Raw genomic sequence first — 22,372 nt, forward strand, 5'->3', positions numbered from 1 at the left:
ACTACATTACCCCAAAATCAATCATTATATTCAAACAAGCCATTTTTTTATACCCTTCGAAAGAAAAACACACCCTTTGTACTCAGTGCATTCCATAAGCATTAAGACTAAACCCTTAATTTACTGTCTTTTCTTTTAAAAAAAAAAAGCACCAGGCGTTATCAGTCAACACGTCCACCTATTTCCTTGTATTTATATAAGTGAGTCAATCTCCGCACGAGGCAGAAAAATCTCCTTGCATAGCTGAAAAAAACATGCAAAATTAAACCATTATTTCCAACCCATTTGTGATCTTCTTAAGTGAAACTAATATATACGTAAGCCCGTCTATCACCGGTATTTCAAATTATTTTCCCTTAAGCGAAGAGTAGGCAGGATTGAACATTTAGTTCAAGCAAGCTATATTATATACGGTAAAAAAAAACAAAAAAACAAAAAACACTTCCTGTATGCTCTGTGTGCTCTTTACATATCAAACTAAGACCCTTAAAGTGCTATTTCTGCATTTTCCCAAAGGAGACCAGAATTAATAATTAACATATTAAACCTATTCCATTTTAAACATAATAATGGTTCAATTTGAATACAAAACAGGAGATATCACCATACTTATTCCAATTCTATCCATTATTAAACCATATTTTCCAACCAATTTGTGACCTTTTCAAGTGAGTCAAATGTGTGCGTAATCCCATCTTTAGTAACTGTAAGTTTGGTTGGGAAGCCCCACCGGTATTTTAAATTATTTTCCCTTAAGCGCAAAGTAGCTGGCAAGAATTGTTTCCTCGCTTTTCTTGTCTGGAAAGACAAATCCGGGAAGACCTTTATATCAGTAAATTTGCCTTGATCTCTTTCCTTTTGTCTTTCCGCTTTTAGAATTTTTTCTCTAAAAGAATAGGAGTGACAAGCAATGATTGTGTCTCTTGGGAGGTCATCTGGAAGTGTTCTTGGTTTGTAAAGTCGATGTGTTCTTTCAAGAAAGTCCACTTTATCATCAATATTTATTTTAAGAGCTTTAAAAAACTCAGAGAGATAAATTGCCAAATTATCTTGTGAGATGGATTCAGGAATGTTTCTTACTCTCAGGTTATTTATTCTGCCTCTGTCTTCTATATTTATGGTTCTCTCTTCAAGATCGTTTATCTTCATTTTTTGTTTCTCAATAATCTCACTTTGCTTCTGTAAAAGAAATTCTAGATTTTCTATTTTTTGTCTGTTGACTTTGACTTTTTGTCGGATCTCCAATATATCTTTCTTTAAAGCGGCAAAGCTCCCCTGTATTTCTATTTTTATTTGTTCCAACTGTAGATCTAAACATTCTTTTAAAGGACCACTATAGTGCCAGGAAAACATACTAATTTTCCTGGCACTATAGTGCCCTGAGGGTGCCCCCACCCTCAGGGTCCCACTCGGGCTCTGGGGAGAGGAAAGGGGTTAAAACTTACCTTTCTCCAGCGCCGGGCGGGGAGCTCTCCTCCTCCTCTCCTCCTCCTCTCCTCCCATTCGGCTGAATGCGCACGCGCGGCAAGAGCTGCGCGCGCATTCAGCTGGTCTCATAGGAAAGCATTATCAATGCTTATTTTGTTTTCCTTCTTTTTTTTTTAATTTCCTTTTTAAAACTGTCCTTTAACGTTTGCAACTGCTTCAATTTATAACTCATTCAGAACTGGGTATTAAACAGTTTTTTCTTCATTTTTTTTTTTTTTTACCTCCCCCCTTTAAACCATGCTTTTTTAAAATGCCTTGTTTAGTTCGGTATTGTCAGTTTCCCAGGTTGCTGCTCTGGCGCTCACCTTGTTTCTGGGTATATGCTTTCAATCTGCCCACAGTAGTACCAAAGAACGTTTCACCTCAGGGGCCTAGAAGACTTGAAGCGACGGATGTCTCTTCTAGCGTGTTGGTCCGGCCAACATAATCGTGGGAGCAGACACTCGCGTACTCAGGTGGGCGGCGACTCCTTCTTTCCCGCTTGGGGCTCCAGCTCAGTACGGCGGCGTGTACGCTACGCTCCCTGCGTGACGTTACGTCGTCATCCCCTCCTGATATGTTGAAATCTGTCTTTTAGTTCACCATTAATTAACTAAATCCCATCATTCAGATTCATTCTTATGAGTTTCTTTACATAGTGTTTCTTAAAAGGTAACTCACTTCTCTGGAATCTACATAACTGAATAAAATATTGAAAACCAACTTGTGTTAATCTTTTTTCATAAGATGACGGTTTTCTTTTAACCCCTTAAGGACACATGACATGTGTGACATGTCATGATTCCCTTTTATTCCAGAATGTTGGTCCTTAAGGGGTTAAATTCATATTAAAGATATAGCAGATTACATCATTATCCTGTTCGGACTTCACAAAGCCAGTGCAAACATTGCAAAGGAGGAGAAATAAATACTTCATACTTTCTTTATGCTGATTGCCACATGAGAAGAACATTTAAGAACTCAAAGCATTTAACAATGGTTGGCAGTGAGTTAGTTGCAGGCACCCAGTTGACTGGGTTTCAATGTCTACATTTAATTTCTTTTTCACATATTACAAATACATATTTGTGAAATATAAGGATAAATAAACAGAATGCAATAAATCCTATGACAGTTTCCCTTTACATTTAGATTGTTAAAGGATCACTATAGTGTCAGGAAAATAAACCCGTTTTCCTGACACTATAGTGCCCTGAGGGTGCCCCCACCCTCAGGTCCCCTCCCGTGGCACTGAAGGGGCTAAAACTCCTTCAGCAGCTTATCTTAATCCAGCGCTGGGCTCCCACATTCAAACAGTCCATAGGAAAGCATTTCTCAATGCTTTCCTATGGACGTTCTGCACGCTGGATGTGAATTTTGCATCCAGCGTCGCAGATTCGCCACTAGCGGCTGTCGGGAAGACAGCCACTAGAGGTTGGATTAACCCTGCTATGTTTACTTCTGAAGGGTTAAAACCTGAGGGGGGGAGGGGGCGGGGGGGCGGACTGCCATGCTGCATTGTCGCATGGAAGAACAGCTCCCACGATTTTCAGACCTTTGGTTCACAAATGCTGCAAAACCCCCCATATGACACTGAAAAGCAACAGTTTAATGCACGGTGGGGTGCTGGTTCCGAAGTTCGGCCCGAAATTTGTCCCTTGCGTGGAAATAATAACACTCTATGATTGCGGCCTATGCAGGTGGTGAGGGGGGTGGACGGTCGCTGCCCTGCTATCCTGCCTGCAACAAGCTAGACCCTTAGAACTTCGGAGGCACCAGCCCTGTTCCCCCCCCCTTTGGACCGGTGGGGGTCATCCCGCTCCACCCCGGTGCCCTGCTGTCGGCCCGGATGGTTGGTGGACTCACTCGCATCGCAAGATGGCTGCTGAGCCTGCCACACAACACAGGCAGGCACTGGAGGTGGCGGTCAATATCTTCTGCACACAACTCTGGGCGATCCTACCCGAGAGAAACATACCAATCAAGTGGCCCAGATCAGAACGCAACTATGGACGTCGCAGCTCCCATCTCCAGCGAGCCGCTGGCTGAAGTAACCCCCACAACTGGGTTATACCTCTTCCTCTGCCGATCTCTGCCAACTTACCACCAGGGGAGACTCTGCTCCGGCATGAAATGGGCTGATAACCCTCCACCGCAGCATCAAGCGACGACCTACACCCAGAGTGGATTTGTGCTTGACACCCCCTGCCTCAAGCTGGCGGTACAAAAACTGCAAAATGACTCACACTGAGGAGACAGATCCGAGTCTGCATCTTGGGACTGTGGTGGGGGTGAGAACCATACCGAACACCTGGGAGTGTATCCTAACAGATCTTTAACGTGGCCCATATTTTCCCTCCAGCTATTACCCTGTCTCGGGCTGACTGTGGGGCTCAGGGGTCTATCCTTCATATGGCATGCTGTTAACAGTTTTTTCTATACGTTTTTTTTCTTTCTATGCCATATTGTTCAACCTGTTTTATTTGCCTGTTTTATCCTATTATGACCTACAACTAACCATGTCTAACAGCTCTCTATAAGTAATGCTCAGATCTTAGACATGACTTTCTAGCATACTTTAATATAAAAAAAAAATGTGCAGTCTATCTGAATGTCACTGTTCCAAAAGCCTGTTTTATCTATATGTGTGAAAGCTGTTGTGGCTTACCAAGCTTTCTGTTATCAATAGCACACCATAAATAAAGAATTTAGCTGAAGTGGTATGGGTGACAATAGTGTCCCTTTAAGATATTCTATACTATCACTTTTTAAATTCAAATTACATCACTAATGCTAATCTAAAAAGTCATCTGACCCAAAACAAAAGAGAATTTGAAATGAAAAGAACATGGATCACATACAGCTACAATGGTTTTATTCATGCACTTTTAAGCATACTACTTTGTGCTACTCATCTAGAAGCATTTTCTGTGAACGATTTTCGGTCCCATTTCCAAGAATTCTGCCCGTGTAATCCACATTGGCTGAAAGGTAGACAGAGAAGACAATATTGATCCTCCCGTCCATACTGCCACAGTTGGTTTAGGTGAAGTAAGAACATTTAGTGGGCATTCTGGTGGGATCAATCTGGCCAGTTCCTTGGTCATACTCTCACCAATTCCAGGAAGCATAGTGCTCCCTCCAGACATTAACACTTTGCTGTACATAGAACTCCGAAGATCAATGTCACACTTCATTATGCTATTAAAACACATTTTATCAATGCCTGGTGAATCCATTCCAATTCTTGCAGGATGAAATAGTGTTTCTGGACATTTATACCTATTTTTGTGGACGGTGATAATCTTTCCATCAGGAAGTTTGTATTCTTTTTCCAATTCTTCCATTCCAGTTCTTGCAGGATGAAATTGTGTTTCTGAACATTTATACCTCTCTTTGTGGATGGTGATAATCTTTCCAACAGGAAGTTTGAATACTTTTTCCATTTCTTCCATTCCAGTTCTTGCAGGATGAAAAAATGTTTCTGAACATTTATACCTCTCTCTGTGGATGGTGACAATCTTTCCATCGTGAAGTTTGTATTTTTTTTCCAATTCTTCTGTTAATTTTAATTCCTCCAATTCTATTTCATCAGCAATATAACATTGCCTATCTTTCACATATTTGACAATTTCTCTTTCTGATGTACTAATAAAGGAAAGACCACTTTCATTTAGTATGCTCATCAGATAGCTTGTTAGTTCTCTTCCTGCTAGGTCAAGCCTTAGCACGGCATGTTGAAGACAGTATCCTTCAAATATAGGGACTGTGTATGTCAACCCATCACCTATGTCCACCACACAACCAGTTACTTTTCCTGAGGAGTAGAGAGCTAAAACGGCTTGGATTGAGACATATGTTGCAGGAACACCAAGTCCCTCAAATAAAACAGCCATCATCTTTTCTCTGTTGGCACGTAGATTGAGAGGTGCCTCAGAAACAAGGCCTGGTCTCTCACACGAATTTATCTCTAGATGATCTTTATATCCATTCTTCCATATGAGCTCCATGTCATCCCATGAATTTACCACACCATGCTCCACAGGGTAGTTTAATGAGAGGATACCCCTTCTTACCTGTGCATTTTCTCCAATATAGTAATCCCTTTGTCCAGCTCCAACAATGAAAGGTTTGTATTTTGATCTGCCTACTAAATTTGAGTACACAAATCGTGGGTTTTCTTCTCCTGAAAATCCAAATTTAATAAATCCAGAACCATTGTCTATTACCACTGCTTGTGGAATATCAGCCATCTTGTTTGCTATCCCACTGGTGTCAGCTGAACTGTTAATAGTAGCAGCTTCTCTGATCAAAGAGGACTACACCTCCTGCCCTGTTTGTATTTATGTGAGCAAGGTATGATGTAATAATGACAGTTTACCTTGCTATATCCCAGTGTTATGCTACAGTTTATTGTGGAGGGCTTACTTATCACTATAAATAAAGAATATCTCTCTAGACACTATTTTTTATTATTTATGTTTGGGGGTTTTCAGTGGCAATGGAGGCCATGCAACTACCCTTGATTACTGCATCCATCCTGTGCAATTTAAGTTAAAGGACCATTATTGGCACCCAGACCACTTCACCTCGATTAAGTGGTCTGGGTACCAGGTCCCCCTAGTTTTAACCCTGCAGCTGAAAACATAGCAGTTTCAGAGAAACTGCTATGTTTACAATGCAGAATTAATCCAGCCTCTATTGGCTGTCTCCCTGACAGCCACTCGAGGCCTCTTTTGCCATTTACATGGAGTAAATCACACTTATTTGACGCTGAGTAATGCTTTCCTATGGGCTGGTTTGAATGCGCAAGCGCCTCTGGACACGCATGCCCATTCGGATCCACTCAGAAGCTGACGTCGATGGAGGAGGAGAGGTCACCAGTGCCGAGGGAGCCTGGCGCTGGATTAAGGTAAGCAAAGAAAAGGTTAATTAACCTAAACAGTGACTATGGGTCTATAGCGTTAGGAATACATATTTGTATTCTGAACGCTATAGTGTTCCTTTAAGTAAAATCGGTACCAAGCATGTAATATTAGGCCTATTTTTATTGACATATTGCATTTTTTTTTTTTTTTTTTTTTTTTATTCTTTATTTTATTGAGGCATTTGAATAATACATATCAGAATACAGCAGTAGGGGCTCACATGAGCCATGGCAAAAAGTTGCCTTTTTTTATGTGTCAAGTATAAAAGAACAGTGCATGTACGATACACAAACAGTTAAACACATAGGATGATAATATGCACTATATGTGAGGCGACAGGTATGTCTTCATACATGGTAAAGGTCAGTGTTGAACTCAAGGGAAAAACATAGGAAGTATGCATGCATGATGATTAGTTAGGGGCTACCCCTTACAGAAAAACAGCTTAAAGCTTATCAGTCGATTATACTATTGGTGGCAGCAGGATTAGGTTGCAACTCCAAGGCCAGATTTATGCTAATGAATGAGTGTGAAGAAGGTCTAAACAGGTAGAGAACAACATAGAAACATGGAAAAAAAAACAGATGCTTGTTAACCTTGCTCACTGAATGGGAAGCCAGTGCAGCATGCTTGCTGAGCTAGGATGTCTGAACGGGCAGGGGCAGCTTGATAGTAGCTTGTTCAGCTAATACCCCTAGCACACCCACAAAGTCCAGGCAGGTATAGAAGCTGAAAGAAACCTCTCTGGGTTCTGCAGATTGCAACATCACTCCAACTCCCGTGGCTCCATATCTGTCCCCGTTCAATGCGGCAAAGTCCTTGAGATTCCAGGGGACTGTGCTTTTCGCAGGTACGCTTCACCCTTGGCGTCCACTTGACTCTTCAAGAACTCCTTCTCGGGAGTGGTTTCCCAGCAGGAACTTTGCATGCAGGCGGCGCAACCGGGATCTGCAGTGCTGGGTGCTGACTCCTTCTCGTCTAGCATCGCCAGAACCGCCGGCATATTGCATCAAATTTGTTTAGGAAGGCTTCCTCCCAATTCTGTGTCTTCGCTTGTGTAGTACGCCTCACTGCATCGCCATCGTCCGCCATCTTAGGTAGGCCACAGAGTGGTATGGTCGGCACGGCTGACCCAGGAGCTGTAGACAGGTTGGTAGTTGTTGTCTGGTAGGTACCGGGATAACCCCCGCCGGTCCAGAGGGAAGGAGTGCAGGGCTATGAGGGTCCACACAGAGAAAAGCTCAGGTCGCCCCAGGCAGAGAGATCGTCCGTTTCTCCCGCCGGGACAGCACCAGGCCACGATTTGCCGGAGGCCATAGAAATCAGGCTGCCCACAAGACCACTCCAAGATTGTCTCAGGAGTATCAGACGAAGGTACCAGTGTGGGTAAGAGATATATAAGAGATTTTCACCCTCTATTTAGCGCTTAGAGCGCGACTGAGCAGGCACCCCAGCAGTCTGTGACCGTCCGGCATGGCGTCCAGGCCCCGCCCCCCATCATATTGCAATTCTTAACTAATTTTAACTAAGTTTTTAAAAATTATTTTCAGATTGACAATGTAAAGGTGGGTAAGCCTTGCAAACATTTGTTGCATACTGCTAGTGAGATGTATTATGTTTTGTAAAACGTGGTTAATTTCATGTTACCTAAGAATATGTAAAGACTAAAACACAATGTACGAGACACAGACCAAAGGCAGGCTAATATTTATTTGCTTGCTATACAGGTACTTGCTTTACTGCTAGTATAATTATACTGATCCCAATCACAAGGACAGATCTATACTGTTAGGAGCTTGCCTAACATGGAGATGAAAGAGTATTAGCAGGTTAGACAAACAAATATACATAGTGTGCATAGATTAGGCTTATGTACAGATAATTTCTTCTAGACATGAGAGACATAGGCTAAATAAAATAAAATAAAACTTGCAGGGATAATTTAGGAATGGCTAAGACACAAAAATGCAGGCATTGAGTCTAATATTTTTATATTCAATATACAGTATATATATATATATATATATATATATATATATATGACCAGATGCATAACTGGGGCCCTGAACCAATAAGACCTACTGCTGCAGAAGTTATAAATGGTCATCACCCCACAACTTGAATAGGTAGTCCCGGGAAGGTTTGTGTACAATTCACTGAGGAAATTAGCACCACGATTCCCGGAGTTTGCCCCTTCCGACATTAAACCTGTTTTACCCTATAATCTCTTCTTTTCTAGAGCCTCTGTATCTTGCACACAAGACTTGTAACAACTCTCTCTTCCCTACCTTTTGGAGGTATCCTTATATCCTGTTTTAATAATGACCATGCAGAGCGTGAAGAAACTGAATGTGGGTACTGCACACTGTGCAGCTCTGACCTAGGACTCTAGTGGCCATCTAAGTGACTGTCACTAGAGGTGTTACTAAGCAGCAATGACAGAAAAGGTAGTGTTTGCATTGAAAAGACTGCAGGGAAAGGCTATGGACACCAGAACAATTACATTAAGCTTTAGTGATTCTGGTGACTATAGTATCGCTTTAATAATTGCATTTTTCTCATTGAAAATTAAACTTTGTTAGTTTAAAAAAAAAAATGTCTCCTAACATTTTTAGCTGGCTCCTAGATACTAAGCAAATTTGTCAAGCTTTGCCTTAGACTCCCTATATTGATACATTTTATCTGGGCAACTATTTATACATCCAATACTTAGGGGTGAGCACTCTATCAAATTAATTTGCTATACACCTGGTGTTTTTAGCGGTGAGCCTCCTTAATATATTTATCTGCTTTACATAGGGGTGACCTAGGAATAATCACCTTGTGTCTCATTATTTTATTTTCTGCCAGTAAACGTTATCTGGATTATGGAAGGGCTTGATGAATCTATGTCACTGTCACCGATTCTCTGGAAACCATGCACTCTCTAATTTTTCCCTGACTTGAGAAGGGTCAGAACTTACCCCCGTTTAAGACCACACTCCCTCTAATGAGTATAAGGGCCCAGATAATTCATCCCCTGAGCTGATAAGGCCTACCAAATAACACTGGAAAGTCTCTAAAGACTCTGCAAGTGACTTCTGCCCCTATGGTTCAAGGGGTATCCAGACTGTCTTCAGATGAGGTGGAACACAATTGCCCACTTGACCTATATGGGTTGGATGACTGGCAAGCAATTCAGATAATGATGACTGAACTGGGCTGGACATTAAGTCCAAATTTAATAAATAATCCTTTGCAGGTGAACTCCGCTCCAAGGACCATCTGTTTAATACAGAGACTTTAGGAGTCCTAGACAACCATAGGTATTCATACCACTCCATGGCAATCAATGCCTCATCCTCCTCTTCGCACCAGCTAACATACTCGTCTCAGTTAGAAGAAAAGAATAGCTTCAGGTGTTGGACAAAAATGTATGCCCAGCCCTGTTGCAGAGATAGACTCTGTGGATAATTATGGCATGACTCTATTACCAAGAGAAACTATAATATATTAGTGGTAATTCTTTGAGGTTTTAGTTGCAATTTTGGCACTTCTTCCTTATTAGTGTATAGATACATTTTGTTGAATCCCCGAAGAGCTTCAAACTCTTCTCTCAAAAGCGCCATTTGAAAGGCTCACAACAAAGGTGGTTTGTTAAACAACGTTTTTCTAGTCGAAAAAAAGATGTGTATTACATGCTTTTGTCTAATAACACCATTTCAAACTGGAAGGTACTTGTGGCAAACCTAGCCACTTCAGACTATAGAGCTGTGACTCTAAAGGTTGTCCTAAACACTGCTGCCCTATTCTGTTTGAATGTACTTTGCATTCTGTATTGAAATGTATGTTTGCATGTAATCCTATAGCATTCGTATGCTAGCAGCCGAAAGCCGCTAGCATTTACATGGTTGTTTCACGAACAGCAACTTTACCGGCTGTTCGTGAAACGAACTAAGTACCGAACCCAAGCCCACACACTGATGGTCGTGTGGCACCAATTACCAGATTGCAACATTGTTGCAATCGGTAGCTAAGTGCTTTCCTGGGTGGCCGTCGTTCGACTACCGACCACGCGGCGGTCGGCCATCTTGGATCCTTTGTCTCCCCAGCTGTGTTTTGTCGTCGAGCACCTGGAACTGAAAACGGCTACTCGACGGCACGAACACCGCTGTACTTCCATGCCGTTCGGGAGCTCCGGTCTTCTCCTATTGTGGTTCCCCATCGGTGTACGTTACTTTCAGACGACCTTAATAATAAAGTGTATTTCGTGCGGCGTTCGGTTGTTTTAGCTTGGATCTGAGCGGTACTCTCACGAAAGGTGCACTCAGACCCCAGCTATCTACCGAATGTCCGTTCGTCAGAATAACATGAATATTGTACAAGTGGTGAATTTAAAAGTAAAATGCCGGTTCTGCTGCACGGAGGGATAATCCAATTAACAGTATATTCCAGTGGGAGTATCCCTCTCGTGCAGCAGTGCCTGATGGGAGAAATGCTCCAAATGTTAAGTCCCCCATGTAGTCCCTTACTGTGTTACCCCTGCTATGTCAGTAAGGAAACCCCTTGCATGGGGACTTGCATTAATACCAGCGGAGATCGTGGGATTTAATATTGCCGCTCCGCTACAGTACTCAACATCTCAGGGACCTTCTTCAACAAAACAATTGGTTCAAGCATCTATGCCTCAAAGATGGCTATCTCTCTGTAACTGTAAACTTCCACTTACTCGTGCATTGGCCTCCCAAAGTATCCACTAACCCTGCTGGTGTTCACTGCCCTGCCCGCTGAGAAGTCCAGGGACTTTGTGGGACACTCGGACCTGCTGCAGTTGCCACCACTCAACAAAAAATGGCCAGACTGCTATCCTTATAACACCCCACAGAGGATATACCTACTGGGACTGCTCTGCCCCAAAGGGGCTATTACTAGAGGTTGGAATCCACCAGACCATTGGGGAACCAACATTGAGGCAACATAACAAATGACCCAGCGCCTTGTCCTTGCCAGGCCTAAAACTGGACACTAATGCAGTTCCCCTTAGGGACTAGTCTACTTTGTTGATACCAGCTGTGCCTCCAACTGCCTGCTAGAGAAATTTTGCCAGAAAACAGGATTCTGCCATAAGGGAATGCTAAACATCCATGGGATGATCACTCCTTCCCTAGCCTAATCGCTAGAGCCTGGAAGTCTGACTGTTACCACCCTGGGTGGTTGGGGCCCAGACATTAAGGTGTCCACTCACGTCTCATAGGTACTGTGCTTGCATTATAACTAGTGGGACCCACCTGATGTGTACCATTCGGGGCACTGAGGATTCTTCCGGGGGACACGATTACCCGCAGGTTGAGGGGAGGTGGGGATAAAGAATGTCCAGAGGTCACACTTGAATGCCTTTTGGTGCCCACTCATGTTTGAGGGATCTTGTGGTGGGGTCGTCCCATTGATCAGCCCCTGGGTGGACAGGGGACCTGAGGGTGGGGAATCAGACGATGGCAGATGGGGGGGAGGGGGTCCCTGTCTCTTGTAGGGTTGCTGTTACTTGCACTGAGTTGTTATGTTTATTTTCATTTTTACTGTAGGGGATTGTTGAATGTCTTACTAATAAGGTATTGTTGCGACTCAATTGCTGGTGTAATATTGCCAGATAGTTCTTCCCCAGCAAAGTAGATTCACTTAATCCATGCTTCAAAAGACGTGAAGACCTGTGTTGGTTGGGCGCTAGATCCATGGAGCACCTTGGGGCTTACTTTGTGTTAAAGTGACATATTTCTCTGACACAGGATGCCTCACGACTCTGGGCCTGGAAAACCCCAGTTGACACACGTCTGGCTCAGGTGATTGCTATTGGAGGAGGCTAGGCTACACTCCCCCTTTTGTAGTATTTGCCGACACAGTTGGGGGGCAGTCCCCTGTGAGCTTCAATTGTGTTTATCCCTTACTCCCCCCGCTTTTTTTCCTCTTCCTTCCCCTCATTTCCTGACACTCGTGACCTGTGAATAAATTTATCCTACCTAGGAGATGGCCTCTAAACCAGCTTACATTTGTGCCTCTATTAACCTCTTATCAATCAACCCCAGAGGCCTTAACATTCCCAAGAAATGATCCACTGTCTTGAGACCCTTCCATGGACAGAATCCACACATATCACATATCCAGGAAACGCACTTCAACAAAGATAGTTCCCTATGATGACTGACCACGGCACACACAGTGTTTCATGAGTAACAACCCAGAGGGAAAGTTGAAGGGCACCCCAATCCTAATCCACAGGTCCCTTTAGTTCACACCTACAAGAAAAGGAGGGCAAGATACTAAACAGACCATGCACCCTAGTGAACCTTTACAAGCCAAACAAGAGACAAAGGAGATTCCTAAGGTCTATGTTAGAAGCTTTGGAGGGATTTACGGGGGGCTGGATATTCCTAGAGGGAAATTTTAATGTGGCCTTGGACCCCATGTTAGACACTTCCACCGGCACACTGTTAGTCACACAATATATCCTAAGGTCCATAAACACATATCTCAAGGACCAAACAATGGCCAACTGCTGGCAAGCCATGCATCCTGATTTTAGGGATTACACTTTCTACTCCACACCTACTAAGACGTATTCCAAACTCGACTACTTCTTCCTCCTACACTATTATCTTACCGACCTGCGTCAGACTCATATAGGGACTGCCCTGCGGTCAGAACACACCCTGTCCTCATGACTCTAAAATTACCCTTACATCCTCCTTATGTGTACTATGGTCATTGCTGCCACCCAAGAGTAGTGGGAGTTTGAGCGCAGGACTTGTTTTTTTTAATTTGTATTCATTTTTGTATCACACAGCCATGTTACAATGCTGCCGTCCATCCCATGTGTACCTTATTAAGGGTTAATAAGCATGTAGGGGTGTATATAAAAAAAATACCCCTCTCTGTCTCATTAGAGATATCTTTGACAGAAGCCAACCTGAGAGGTTTGCGTTGACATGCCAGGTGGGCTAAACTCTCATGGCCATTGGAGCAACTAAATACCTTCCATTTGTTTAAATATGCATAGGGATTTGGGAAGAGCGCAGGTAACTTTCTTTCTTTGGTTTTTACTGTATGTATTGGGGCTGGTGTATACTATGGTTGTTGCTATTGCCCGAGAGTAGCAGGAGTTTGAGCACAGGGCTTTTTTGTACTTGAAATCACCCTCACATAGACCTACTATTCGTAACTGGAGTAGTAGGTCAAATAACCGAAACATGTCACAAAATATACAATAGCATAATAACATATTTATAAAGGGATAGGGAAGACAATAATTAACAGAACATATCTCTCCAGCCTGCAGAATTAGCAATATGTAAATTTACCTGAATTTGCAAATTAGCATGCCTTGCTATTCAGGTAGTGAACATAGCTGTTAATAGATCCTTGCAACACAACAGGTGGCACTGTACAGGTCCCACAACCAAATTCACCTAGTTAATTGAAAATATTAGCAAGACAGGAGAGCACAATAACTTTTAACCCCAAACAACCACATTAAACACACATCCTGCACCCACAATCGACACAGATAACTTAAACATAGGAATAGTCCAGGGCCCTACATAAAATGTCTGTATGAAACCCCAGGTGATGGTGACTACCATCACAATGTCTACTGTGACGGACCGCCTGCAACCCCGACCAGGTGCCTCCATCAGTTGATGCTCCTAGTGCTCACCGAGGACTCCAAGCACTCCACCAGACACCGTCGGAAGAAGCCTGTGGAGGCGGGCGAAACGCGTCACACGGACGTCATTGGAGGGCGGACCCGGAAGCGATCACGTGACCGGACTGCAACCAGGAAGCGTTTTTCGGATATTTGTCTTATGCTTTTATGTGGGTGACTCTGCGAGTTTATACCCACCACATCCCAAGTAAGGGTTTTTAACTTCTTTTGTACAAATAAATTGAATTGTGATATTATTCAATTGGAGGTCCTGCCCTTCTTTTTCCTACACACAGCAAAACGAAATTACCAGCTGATACATTCTGTGGAAGATCCTGCAGTGTGGGGATATCCCCTCTTCCAAAGAGCCTTACAAACCCAGAGCCAGGGGTGATAGGGCTCTGGGACATGTGAGTTTTTCTCCTATCACTCCCATTTCTCATATTATTATTACTAGATGGTCTGCACTATTATGTGTGTTTTTTATGTTTACAGATCGATTTAGCGCGTTTTTTTTTGGTAACTATTATTGTGCTTTTCACACATTTTGTTGTGCATTGTATTTTGAAACGCTGCCATATTGTCTGTATGGGACTCTAGCGCTCACTCTTTTGGTTATTGTACTCCACCAGACACCATCAGCACTTTAGCCCCCTAGCTGCCGTAGCTTGGCTGGGGCTTTCGCTGTCTCTTCCCACCCTGGACCAAACACCTGGATCCAGCTCCCAGTGGAGAGAGTATAACAGGTATAGCTATTTACTAGATCAACTCAATTATCTCCAAGTGAAAAAGAACATATATTTTACAAAACCCCAAAAGTATGCCAAAACGCACAATATCCCCACAAATGTTACATCACCTGATAGCCCTGATCTGGATGACCAACATATCCAAAAATCACCCAGATCAGTTCAGGGGTTCAGAAATAGTTTTAAAGTCATAATTTTACTGACCGCAGGCATGGTGCCAAAAATAGTTCCATAGAACCGCGGCTAAGTGCCACTGGAGGACCGACCGGGAACCGCAAAGTTTTCATCCCGAAAATAGTTACAGGGCATTCGCGGCTAAGTCCTCCTGAAGTCTATTCGCGGTTTTGCTCCATGTGAACAAGATGGCCGCCACCACGTGGTCGAAGGGCACTTTGAATGGCTTCGGGAGTTCGAAGTGCCATTTCGAAAGTTCGAATGGTTTTTGTTATAAGTCCCAACAGGCACAAATAGTGATTTAAACCAAGTTTTATCACAGGGGCGATAGTCACAGTGTAAGAGGCTGGCAAATATGCCCCTCCAGGAACCCGTGACGAGGTCCAGTTCGTCACATCTACTATGCAAATTGTTTTCCCAATGGTACAGAGGTAAAGAGGACTTGAAGGGGTGCAATTTTTCCACCTTATTATGGAAACACAGTGAATCGAGACACTACATAAACAGACACAACTCCCCATAGACTGGCACCAACTAGCCATTTTATGGAAGAACCTCTCTAAACTGCTAAATAACACCTATGAGAAGTCACTCATGACACCAAAATGTTGTTCTTTTCAAAGACGCTATCGGCTTGCATGATATACAGACAGAGAGCAGGTTCTTATATTCCCAAAATACACTCCCAAAAAATGCATACAGTATCTACCCTATGAGATTGCTAAGTCTATTTGCACATATTATACGGAACTGGGACACCCGTTCAGGGACCCAACATGACACAAATTCGAACCTACCTGAAACTAAATGTCCATGTATGTCTCCCAGAGGAGGCCGCCCATGACCTAGACTAACCATTTACAGTAGAAGAACTGGCACTAGCATTAAAAACCACTAAAGTAGGAAAATGCACTGGACCTGACGTATTGCCGGTGAAGTATTATAAACAATTTATTAACATACTATTTCCCCAGTTCATGACAGCCTACAACTCCATTAGGGAGGGAGGCTCCATCCCCACACAGATGCTGTCTGTTACCATATTCCTGATCCCCAAAGAGGGCAAGGACATAGATCAGTGCGAGAATTATCACTCGATCTCCCTACTGAATTGTGACTTTAACTTTTCACAAAAATGTTGTCCATAAGACTTTAGGCATACCTGACATTTGCACAGACGTTATTCGGCATGTGCTAAAACCTTATATTAAAACATTTGCACAGACGTTATTCGGCATGTGCTATAACCTTATACTAAATAAGACACGGACACAGTTAATTCTGTTGGAGTACAAAGTCCACAGCTTTTAGTAATCAAATTATAATAAATTAACATAATTAACATAATTTAGGGTCATTGTCCAACTATACATTAAGTTACTATACCCCCCACACAGTACCCCTGACAATGACCCTACCAATTGAACAATAAATAACCAAATAACAATTCACTTGAAACACGGCCTACCAAAGAGGCCCCACATCATACTGTTAACTGTAGGGGTGTACCTTTGGGGAATCCCACCTAAGTCGTTCCCCCCTCCGTGAACCAACACCACATCCGGGACTGACCCTCCAGCCACTTTTTTAAACAAGAAACTGCATAAACATTGCCAACTAGCGCCCCTAAAACCAAACCAAGATAGAGTCACTCGTTCCAATGGAAAGCCCAGCTGTGATCCGCTTCTGCGAACTGCGGCTCTCTTCTCCGCCCAGTACACATACGAGTGGCCCAGCAACCAAACTTCCAAACCTGAAAAGAGACAAAATTAGTGGCAGAAAAGACAACGTCCCCATCCCAAATTCCTTGAACCATTTATTTACACCAACCTATCCGGCCGTACGTACGAGCGGAATCGCATGGATTCCCACCTCCGGATCCGTTTGATCCTCTCGTCCCCCAAACCTAAACGCGCAGCCTCCGTAGCCGCCCCAATGCGAAACGAGTGCGTCCCAAATTGGTTTGGCTCTAGGCCCAGCTTCTGTAATCCCTTACGAAAGACCCGCAGAAACTGAAATCGTGACAACGATCGGCGTGCAAAAAGAAACAACCCTTTGCTTTTGGCCGAACATCCCAGTACCTCGCGCCGCAGGCTACCGGGCAAGCCCCTGATCCCGGTAACTCATACAACACCACCGAACATCCTTTGCCGAGAACGTCCGTTTTAGACCGGCGCAGGCATATCTGCACCCTGTCACTACATATGTCCACGTCCTCGAGCATTAATCCGCCGTTCCCCAACCTGTTGGCACTCACCAGCTCACCGATGCGGAAAGCACCAAAGAACGCCCAGACAAATGCCCCAGAAAATAGCGCTACTTCGAAAGGAGAATCACATAGCTCCATCAACACCCCTAACAGACTTTGTAAAACCGAGAAAGACACCGGCCGCCTCGAGTCCGCAAGCTTCTTACCCCTCTTAAAACCCTTCAACGCCTGGCGTATCACAAAATTCTTCGTAATGTCCTCCCACCCGTTGAACTTGAACAAAAACGCCAAGGCAGACATGTACCTATCCACCACGGCCGGTGACGCCTGTTTAGCGAACAAGCAACACAGTATCCACAAAAGCACGTCCACCCTCTGCCCTTGCGAACCGCCGCCCCCTACCTGTTGTACCGTCTCCTCCCAATCCTTCCAAACCTTGACGTAACCCGACCAAGTGCTCGGCGCCAGAGAATTCCTTATACACTCCCCAAGCATGCGGTCCCGAGCTGCCACATCTCGACCGGGCAAGCCTGCCCCTGCTCCAGAGCGTCCGGCGCCGCTTCCCGGAATCGTTCCCACTGAAAACGAGAAAGCGCATCAGCCACCACGTTCAACATACCAGGGATGTGTCTAGCCCTAAACACCAAGTTGAAAGACATGCAGAGAAGGACAAAACGCCTCAGCAAACACAACACCGGGGGGGATGACGCCGACAAACTGTTGATCGCCTGTACCACCGCCATGTTATCTGAGTGGAACACAATCTGCTTGTTTGCTAACACCGGCCCCCACAAACCTACCGCAACCACCACCGGGAATAGTTCTAAAAACACTAGGTTTTTTATCAGCGGGCTTTGTTTCCAAGCCTCAGGCCACGGCTCGGCGCACCAGTGACCCCCCAAGTAAGCCCCAAAGCCCATGCTGCCAGAAGCATCGGTATACAGCCCCAAAGCCTCCCCTGCCGCCGCCGGTTCTCTAAAAATCACCGTCCCATTAAAATCCTGTAAAAACCGGTCCCACACCATTAAGTCCGCCTTCATATCCGCCGAAACCCTGATGTAGTGGGACGGCAGCCGCACTTTGCTCGTTGCTTGCGCCAGGCGCCTACAAAAAACCCTCCCCATGGGTATGACCCGGCACGCGAAATTAAGACTCCCCACCAACGATTGTAGCCCCCGCAATGTCACCTTCTTAGCCCTCCTTACTGCGGCAACCAACTCTCTCAGCCTCGCCAATTTGTCCCCCGGCAACCGGCATTCCCATTTTTCAGAATCAACTTCTAACCCCAAAAAACTAAGGCATGTCGTGGGCCCCACCGTCTTGTCTTCCGCCAGGGGAACCCCGAATTTGTGCGCAACCCACTGAAACACGTCCAACACCTGCCTACATCGGTCCGACTCCCGCGGGCCCACGCAGAGAAAATCGTCAAGGTAGTGCACCACAGCGCCCCCTGCCGATTCTGTCCGCACCACCCACTCCAAGAAGGTACTAAACTTCCCGAAATAGGCGCACGAGATCGAACACCCCATTGGCAGGCACAGGTCAACAAAAATTTCCCCTTCGAAACAGCACCCGAGCAGATGATGGCAGTCCGGGTGTATCGGGAGCAGCCGGAATGCTGCTTCCACATCTACCTTTGCCATCAGCGCCCCACGCCCCAGCCTCCTGACCAACTCGACCGCCTTGTCAAATGACGTATAGGAGACGGAGCTGAGGGCCGCGTCGATGTCATCATTTACCGAAGCCCCTTTCGGGTACGATAAATGATGTATCAACCTGAACTTGCCTACCTCTTTCTTGGGGACCACGCCAAGTGGGGATATCCGCAAGTCGGGCAATGGCGGCGACAAGAACGGTCCCGCCATCCTCCCCAGTTGCACTTCCTTGCCTAGCTTTTCCCGTACTACCTCCGGGTGCTCCCGAACAGACTTAAGATTCCCACATATCGTACCCGGTCCCCTGACTACATAGGGAATAAAAAACCCTCACGAAAACCCCGCCACAAGAAAACTGCATCCGCCCTATTAGCGTATTGCCTTAGCCAAGGCAACATCACGTCTATTCTCACCGGAGACACTCCCAGCTCCTCCCCCAACAGTCTTGCCTTTTTTGAAGCAACGTCTGACACTGTGAGTCCCCCCGCAGCCGGAACATTCGTGCCGGAACCTGCAAGTATTTCCCCATTTGCAGTGTCCCTCGTTGTACATCCAGCAGAAACCCTTCTTTTGCCCAGCCGACACGGCCCCTGTGGCCACGCCGGCTGCCCCAGGAAAGGGCGCCGCCCTCTGGGCCATCATAAGGCGCATCCATAATGGCAGGTCCATTTGGTCCCACCGCATGTTCGCATTCGCCGCTAGCCGCTGACGAAACTGTTCGTCATACCTCCACCAAGCTAAGCCTCCGTAGGTTCGGTACGCGTCTCCTATCCCATCTAAATAACAGAAGAGTTCGGAACAACGCCCCGGAGTCTTCTCCCCTATAACGCTAGCCAGAATGCAGAAGGCCCTCAACCAATTCCCGAAAGTCTTCGGTATCTTGCGATACCTCCGCCTTTTCTCCTCCTCCTCTTTTTTGGCATCCTTCTTATCCTCCTCCTTCAAGTCCAAGAACTCCTCCAGGGGAAGGAGGGAAAATATCTCCACAAACTCACCTTTCCATATCTTGTCCTTCACCTCCGCTTTTAAATGACATCCGAGGGGGCCCGCGAAGGACACGTGCACATTTTGCCGCGCCGCATCCGGGATATCACCTCACGCTCCGCGCCCCCTCCTTCTAACCCCGACGACTCAGCTGCGGCGCCGGACTCACCTCCGCCGGACACAGACAATCGCGTCCCCCCGAGCCCAGCCGCCGGGACCCGACCACTCTCCTGTGCCCACACCTTCCCGAAATGCGCAGGCGACCCCTCCGTCCCAGACCAAGACTCTAAAATTGTTCTTAAATCACTTAACAACTGATCAGGGTGTCGTGTGTGTGTGTGGACTCACCGCTCGAACCTCTGGCCGTAGCTGGCTGCAGAGGCGCCGTCCTTCCGTCTGCCTTTCCAGGCACTGGAGCGTCCCGTTGTCGCCGACTCCCATCCGCCTGGACTCGCCTCGAGACCGTAGGTGTATTGCTCCGTGACCTGTAGGGAGAAGGAATCCTGGGTAGTCTGTCCTGAGCCGTCCCTACTCGCCTTTCCTCCCTACGTTCCTCCCAGCCATCTCTAGTAACGCTCCGTCTCGCAGGACGACTGCCCTCGCGAGGTGCTCCCCTCCTCTGATCGCTGAACCTCCTTTCTGGCGAACCTGATCCGCTACGCTGCCTCCTCTTTTCTCTATCTCTGGAACTGTGCCTCCTGCAACAGGATCCTGCTATGCTGCACCTGCTCCGCGCTGGGGTCCCTTCCCTGCTGCTTGAACTCCCTGTTCTGCTCCTCGTGCCGCTGCGCCTGACGCTAGAGAAGCACCGTTCTCCTCCCCACCCGCTCCCTGCGGCCTCCATGTCATGACGCTGCCCTTGAGAGCGGCCGGATGGGCCCTCTCGCCTACCGCTGTCATCCTTAACTGCCTTAAATGGAGGGGCTCTCCGCCTCCCATCTGTCACTGCTGAGCCTGGCCTCTCTTCAGCCGTCCGCCCGGTCCCTGTTTCATTATCACTGTCCTGGCAGATTGCCGTGTGCCCGGACCCACTTGCCTCCTGCGAGTTCCCCCTGTCCCTGCAGCTGTCTCCCTGTCCTGCCCCTGCCTGGGACGTTCCTGCCGTGACTCCGCCGTCCCAGCCTCCCCCTAACGCCTGAGGGGCCGTTACAGTCCCACCTTCCTCATTACTCCCCTGCCCCCCAGCACTGTCAATAGTGGCTGACTCACCGGGACGTGTCTGCTTCGAGCCTCCGCTCACATGGCCTCCCGCCGACCCGGCCTCCGTCCCGGCCGTCTTCCGAGATCCTTCCGGTCCGTTTCTCCTGCCAGCCGCGGAACCGCGTGGCTTGTATCCTTCCGCCGCTGTGCGCTTCACGGCCGTCTTCACCAGACCGCTGCCGCGCCCGCCGGAACGAGCCAGGCGCCTGCCTGGCTCTGCTGACAGGGCCTCACCAGAACCGCCGGTCACCTCCTGTCCTGCTGAAGGGCTCCTCCTCCGCCGTGCCGCGGGCTCAAACGCTGGGGTGGCCTTGTCCTCCTCATCGGTCGACGGGCCGGTACCGCAGGAGCCGGCCCGGTAGCCCCCAACTGCTGATGGAGCCAATCCAGCCCTCTGTCCTTCACAGCTGCCCGAACACCAGCCAGGATCTCTTCTAACGACGCCATAATCCTGCAGAAACGAGAAAGAAAAAGAACCTCGCCGACCTGCACAATTTACAGGTAAGAGAGGCTCTGGTTAAAATGGCCCCTACTCTAACATGGCTGCTCTTTATACTCCCTTTCTCCACCCCCAAGCACCATTACCCTAATCCAACCCCCAAACACTAGCACCTGCCCACTCCCTGGCTCTGTCAAGGCCCACTCCTCCCACTGCGTTGTTCCATGGGCTTCATGACAGAGGTGTTTCAATGTGACCAGGTGCGATTTGTCCCCATGAGAGAGGCACATGGAAGAGCTCATCTTTAGTGCCAGGGATGCTAACAGACATACACAGATATTTGGAATTTGGATCCACTGGACACTGGACACTTGATGAACAACAACTTTCTAACCCTCTTACAGTGGGAGGAGTCCAGTTCTGATGGGGGCATATCTGGGGGTGGGTAATTCTGCCAAATTTAGACAACAGTGCACAGACATTGCACGTGCCTGGGTGTTTTGCTCTCATACTCTTTGATGGTGAAGCTGCAATGTAGGGGCCTGGGGATGGGAGATCGCATGGGAAACACTTTTCCAAGAGAGCACTTGTTGAATTTGTTAAAAGAGACATGCGACAATAAAATCACGTATATATGCTTATTCACGTTAAAAGTTTGTTTATCTGTAGAACTTTTGATTGCACACACCTCCTGTTCTATATATCGATGGAGGAGAACAGTGGGGCGGGTATTTCTTGTTAGAATTGCCATTTGGTAAACATTTTGAATGTGTGAAGGCCTGCATGTCTTACCCACTTCCAATCAGGACCTGCAAGTCCCATTGTCTATCTATTCCATATGCAAAAGAGTACAAAACAGAAAATAAAATCATCAGCATCGCAAGAACACGGA

The 22,372-nt window shown here is 46.3% G+C and overlaps 1 protein-coding gene across 13 annotated transcripts; it reads right to left on the reverse strand.

Moving 5' to 3' along the window:
* Nucleotides 1-4,382: 4,382 nt before the first annotated feature.
* Nucleotides 4,383-10,464, reverse strand: LOC134586802 (actin-6-like). Of its 13 annotated transcripts, none has more exons than XM_063442634.1 (3): nt 10,443-10,464; nt 5,050-5,701; nt 4,383-4,839 (listed from the first exon to the last, which is right to left on the reverse strand). In XM_063442634.1, the coding sequence occupies exons 1-3, from the start codon at nt 10,462-10,464 to the stop codon at nt 4,383-4,385; spliced, it is 1,131 nt and encodes a 376-aa protein (XP_063298704.1). The 13 variants fall into 13 exon arrangements, with proteins under 13 accessions (XP_063298704.1, XP_063298700.1, XP_063298702.1 ...); XM_063442630.1 differs by lacking the exon at nt 10,443-10,464 and adding an exon at nt 7,460-7,487 and having other exon boundaries at nt 5,050-5,698; XM_063442632.1 differs by lacking the exon at nt 10,443-10,464 and adding an exon at nt 7,460-7,487 and having other exon boundaries at nt 4,383-4,825; nt 5,036-5,698.
* Between the last annotated feature and the right edge of the window lie 11,908 nt (nt 10,465-22,372).

This window comes from Pelobates fuscus, chromosome 2 (genome assembly GCF_036172605.1).
Source record: "Pelobates fuscus isolate aPelFus1 chromosome 2, aPelFus1.pri, whole genome shotgun sequence".
NCBI lineage: Eukaryota > Metazoa > Chordata > Amphibia > Anura > Pelobatidae > Pelobates > Pelobates fuscus.

What these genes read in the sequence shown, in the direction of transcription:
- LOC134586802 (XM_063442630.1), bottom strand. Translation starts at nt 7,487, where the DNA reads ATGGCGGACGATGGCGATGCAGTGAGGC. An exon ending in CGATGGCGATGCAGTGAGGC is followed by an intron (nt 5,699 to 7,459) that starts GTACTACACAAG and finishes TTCCACAAGCAG; the next exon opens with TGGTAATAGACAATGGTTCT. An exon ending in TATATTGCTGATGAAATAGA is followed by an intron (nt 4,840 to 5,049) that starts ATTGGAGGAATT and finishes ATGTTCAGAAAC; the next exon opens with ACAATTTCATCCTGCAAGAA.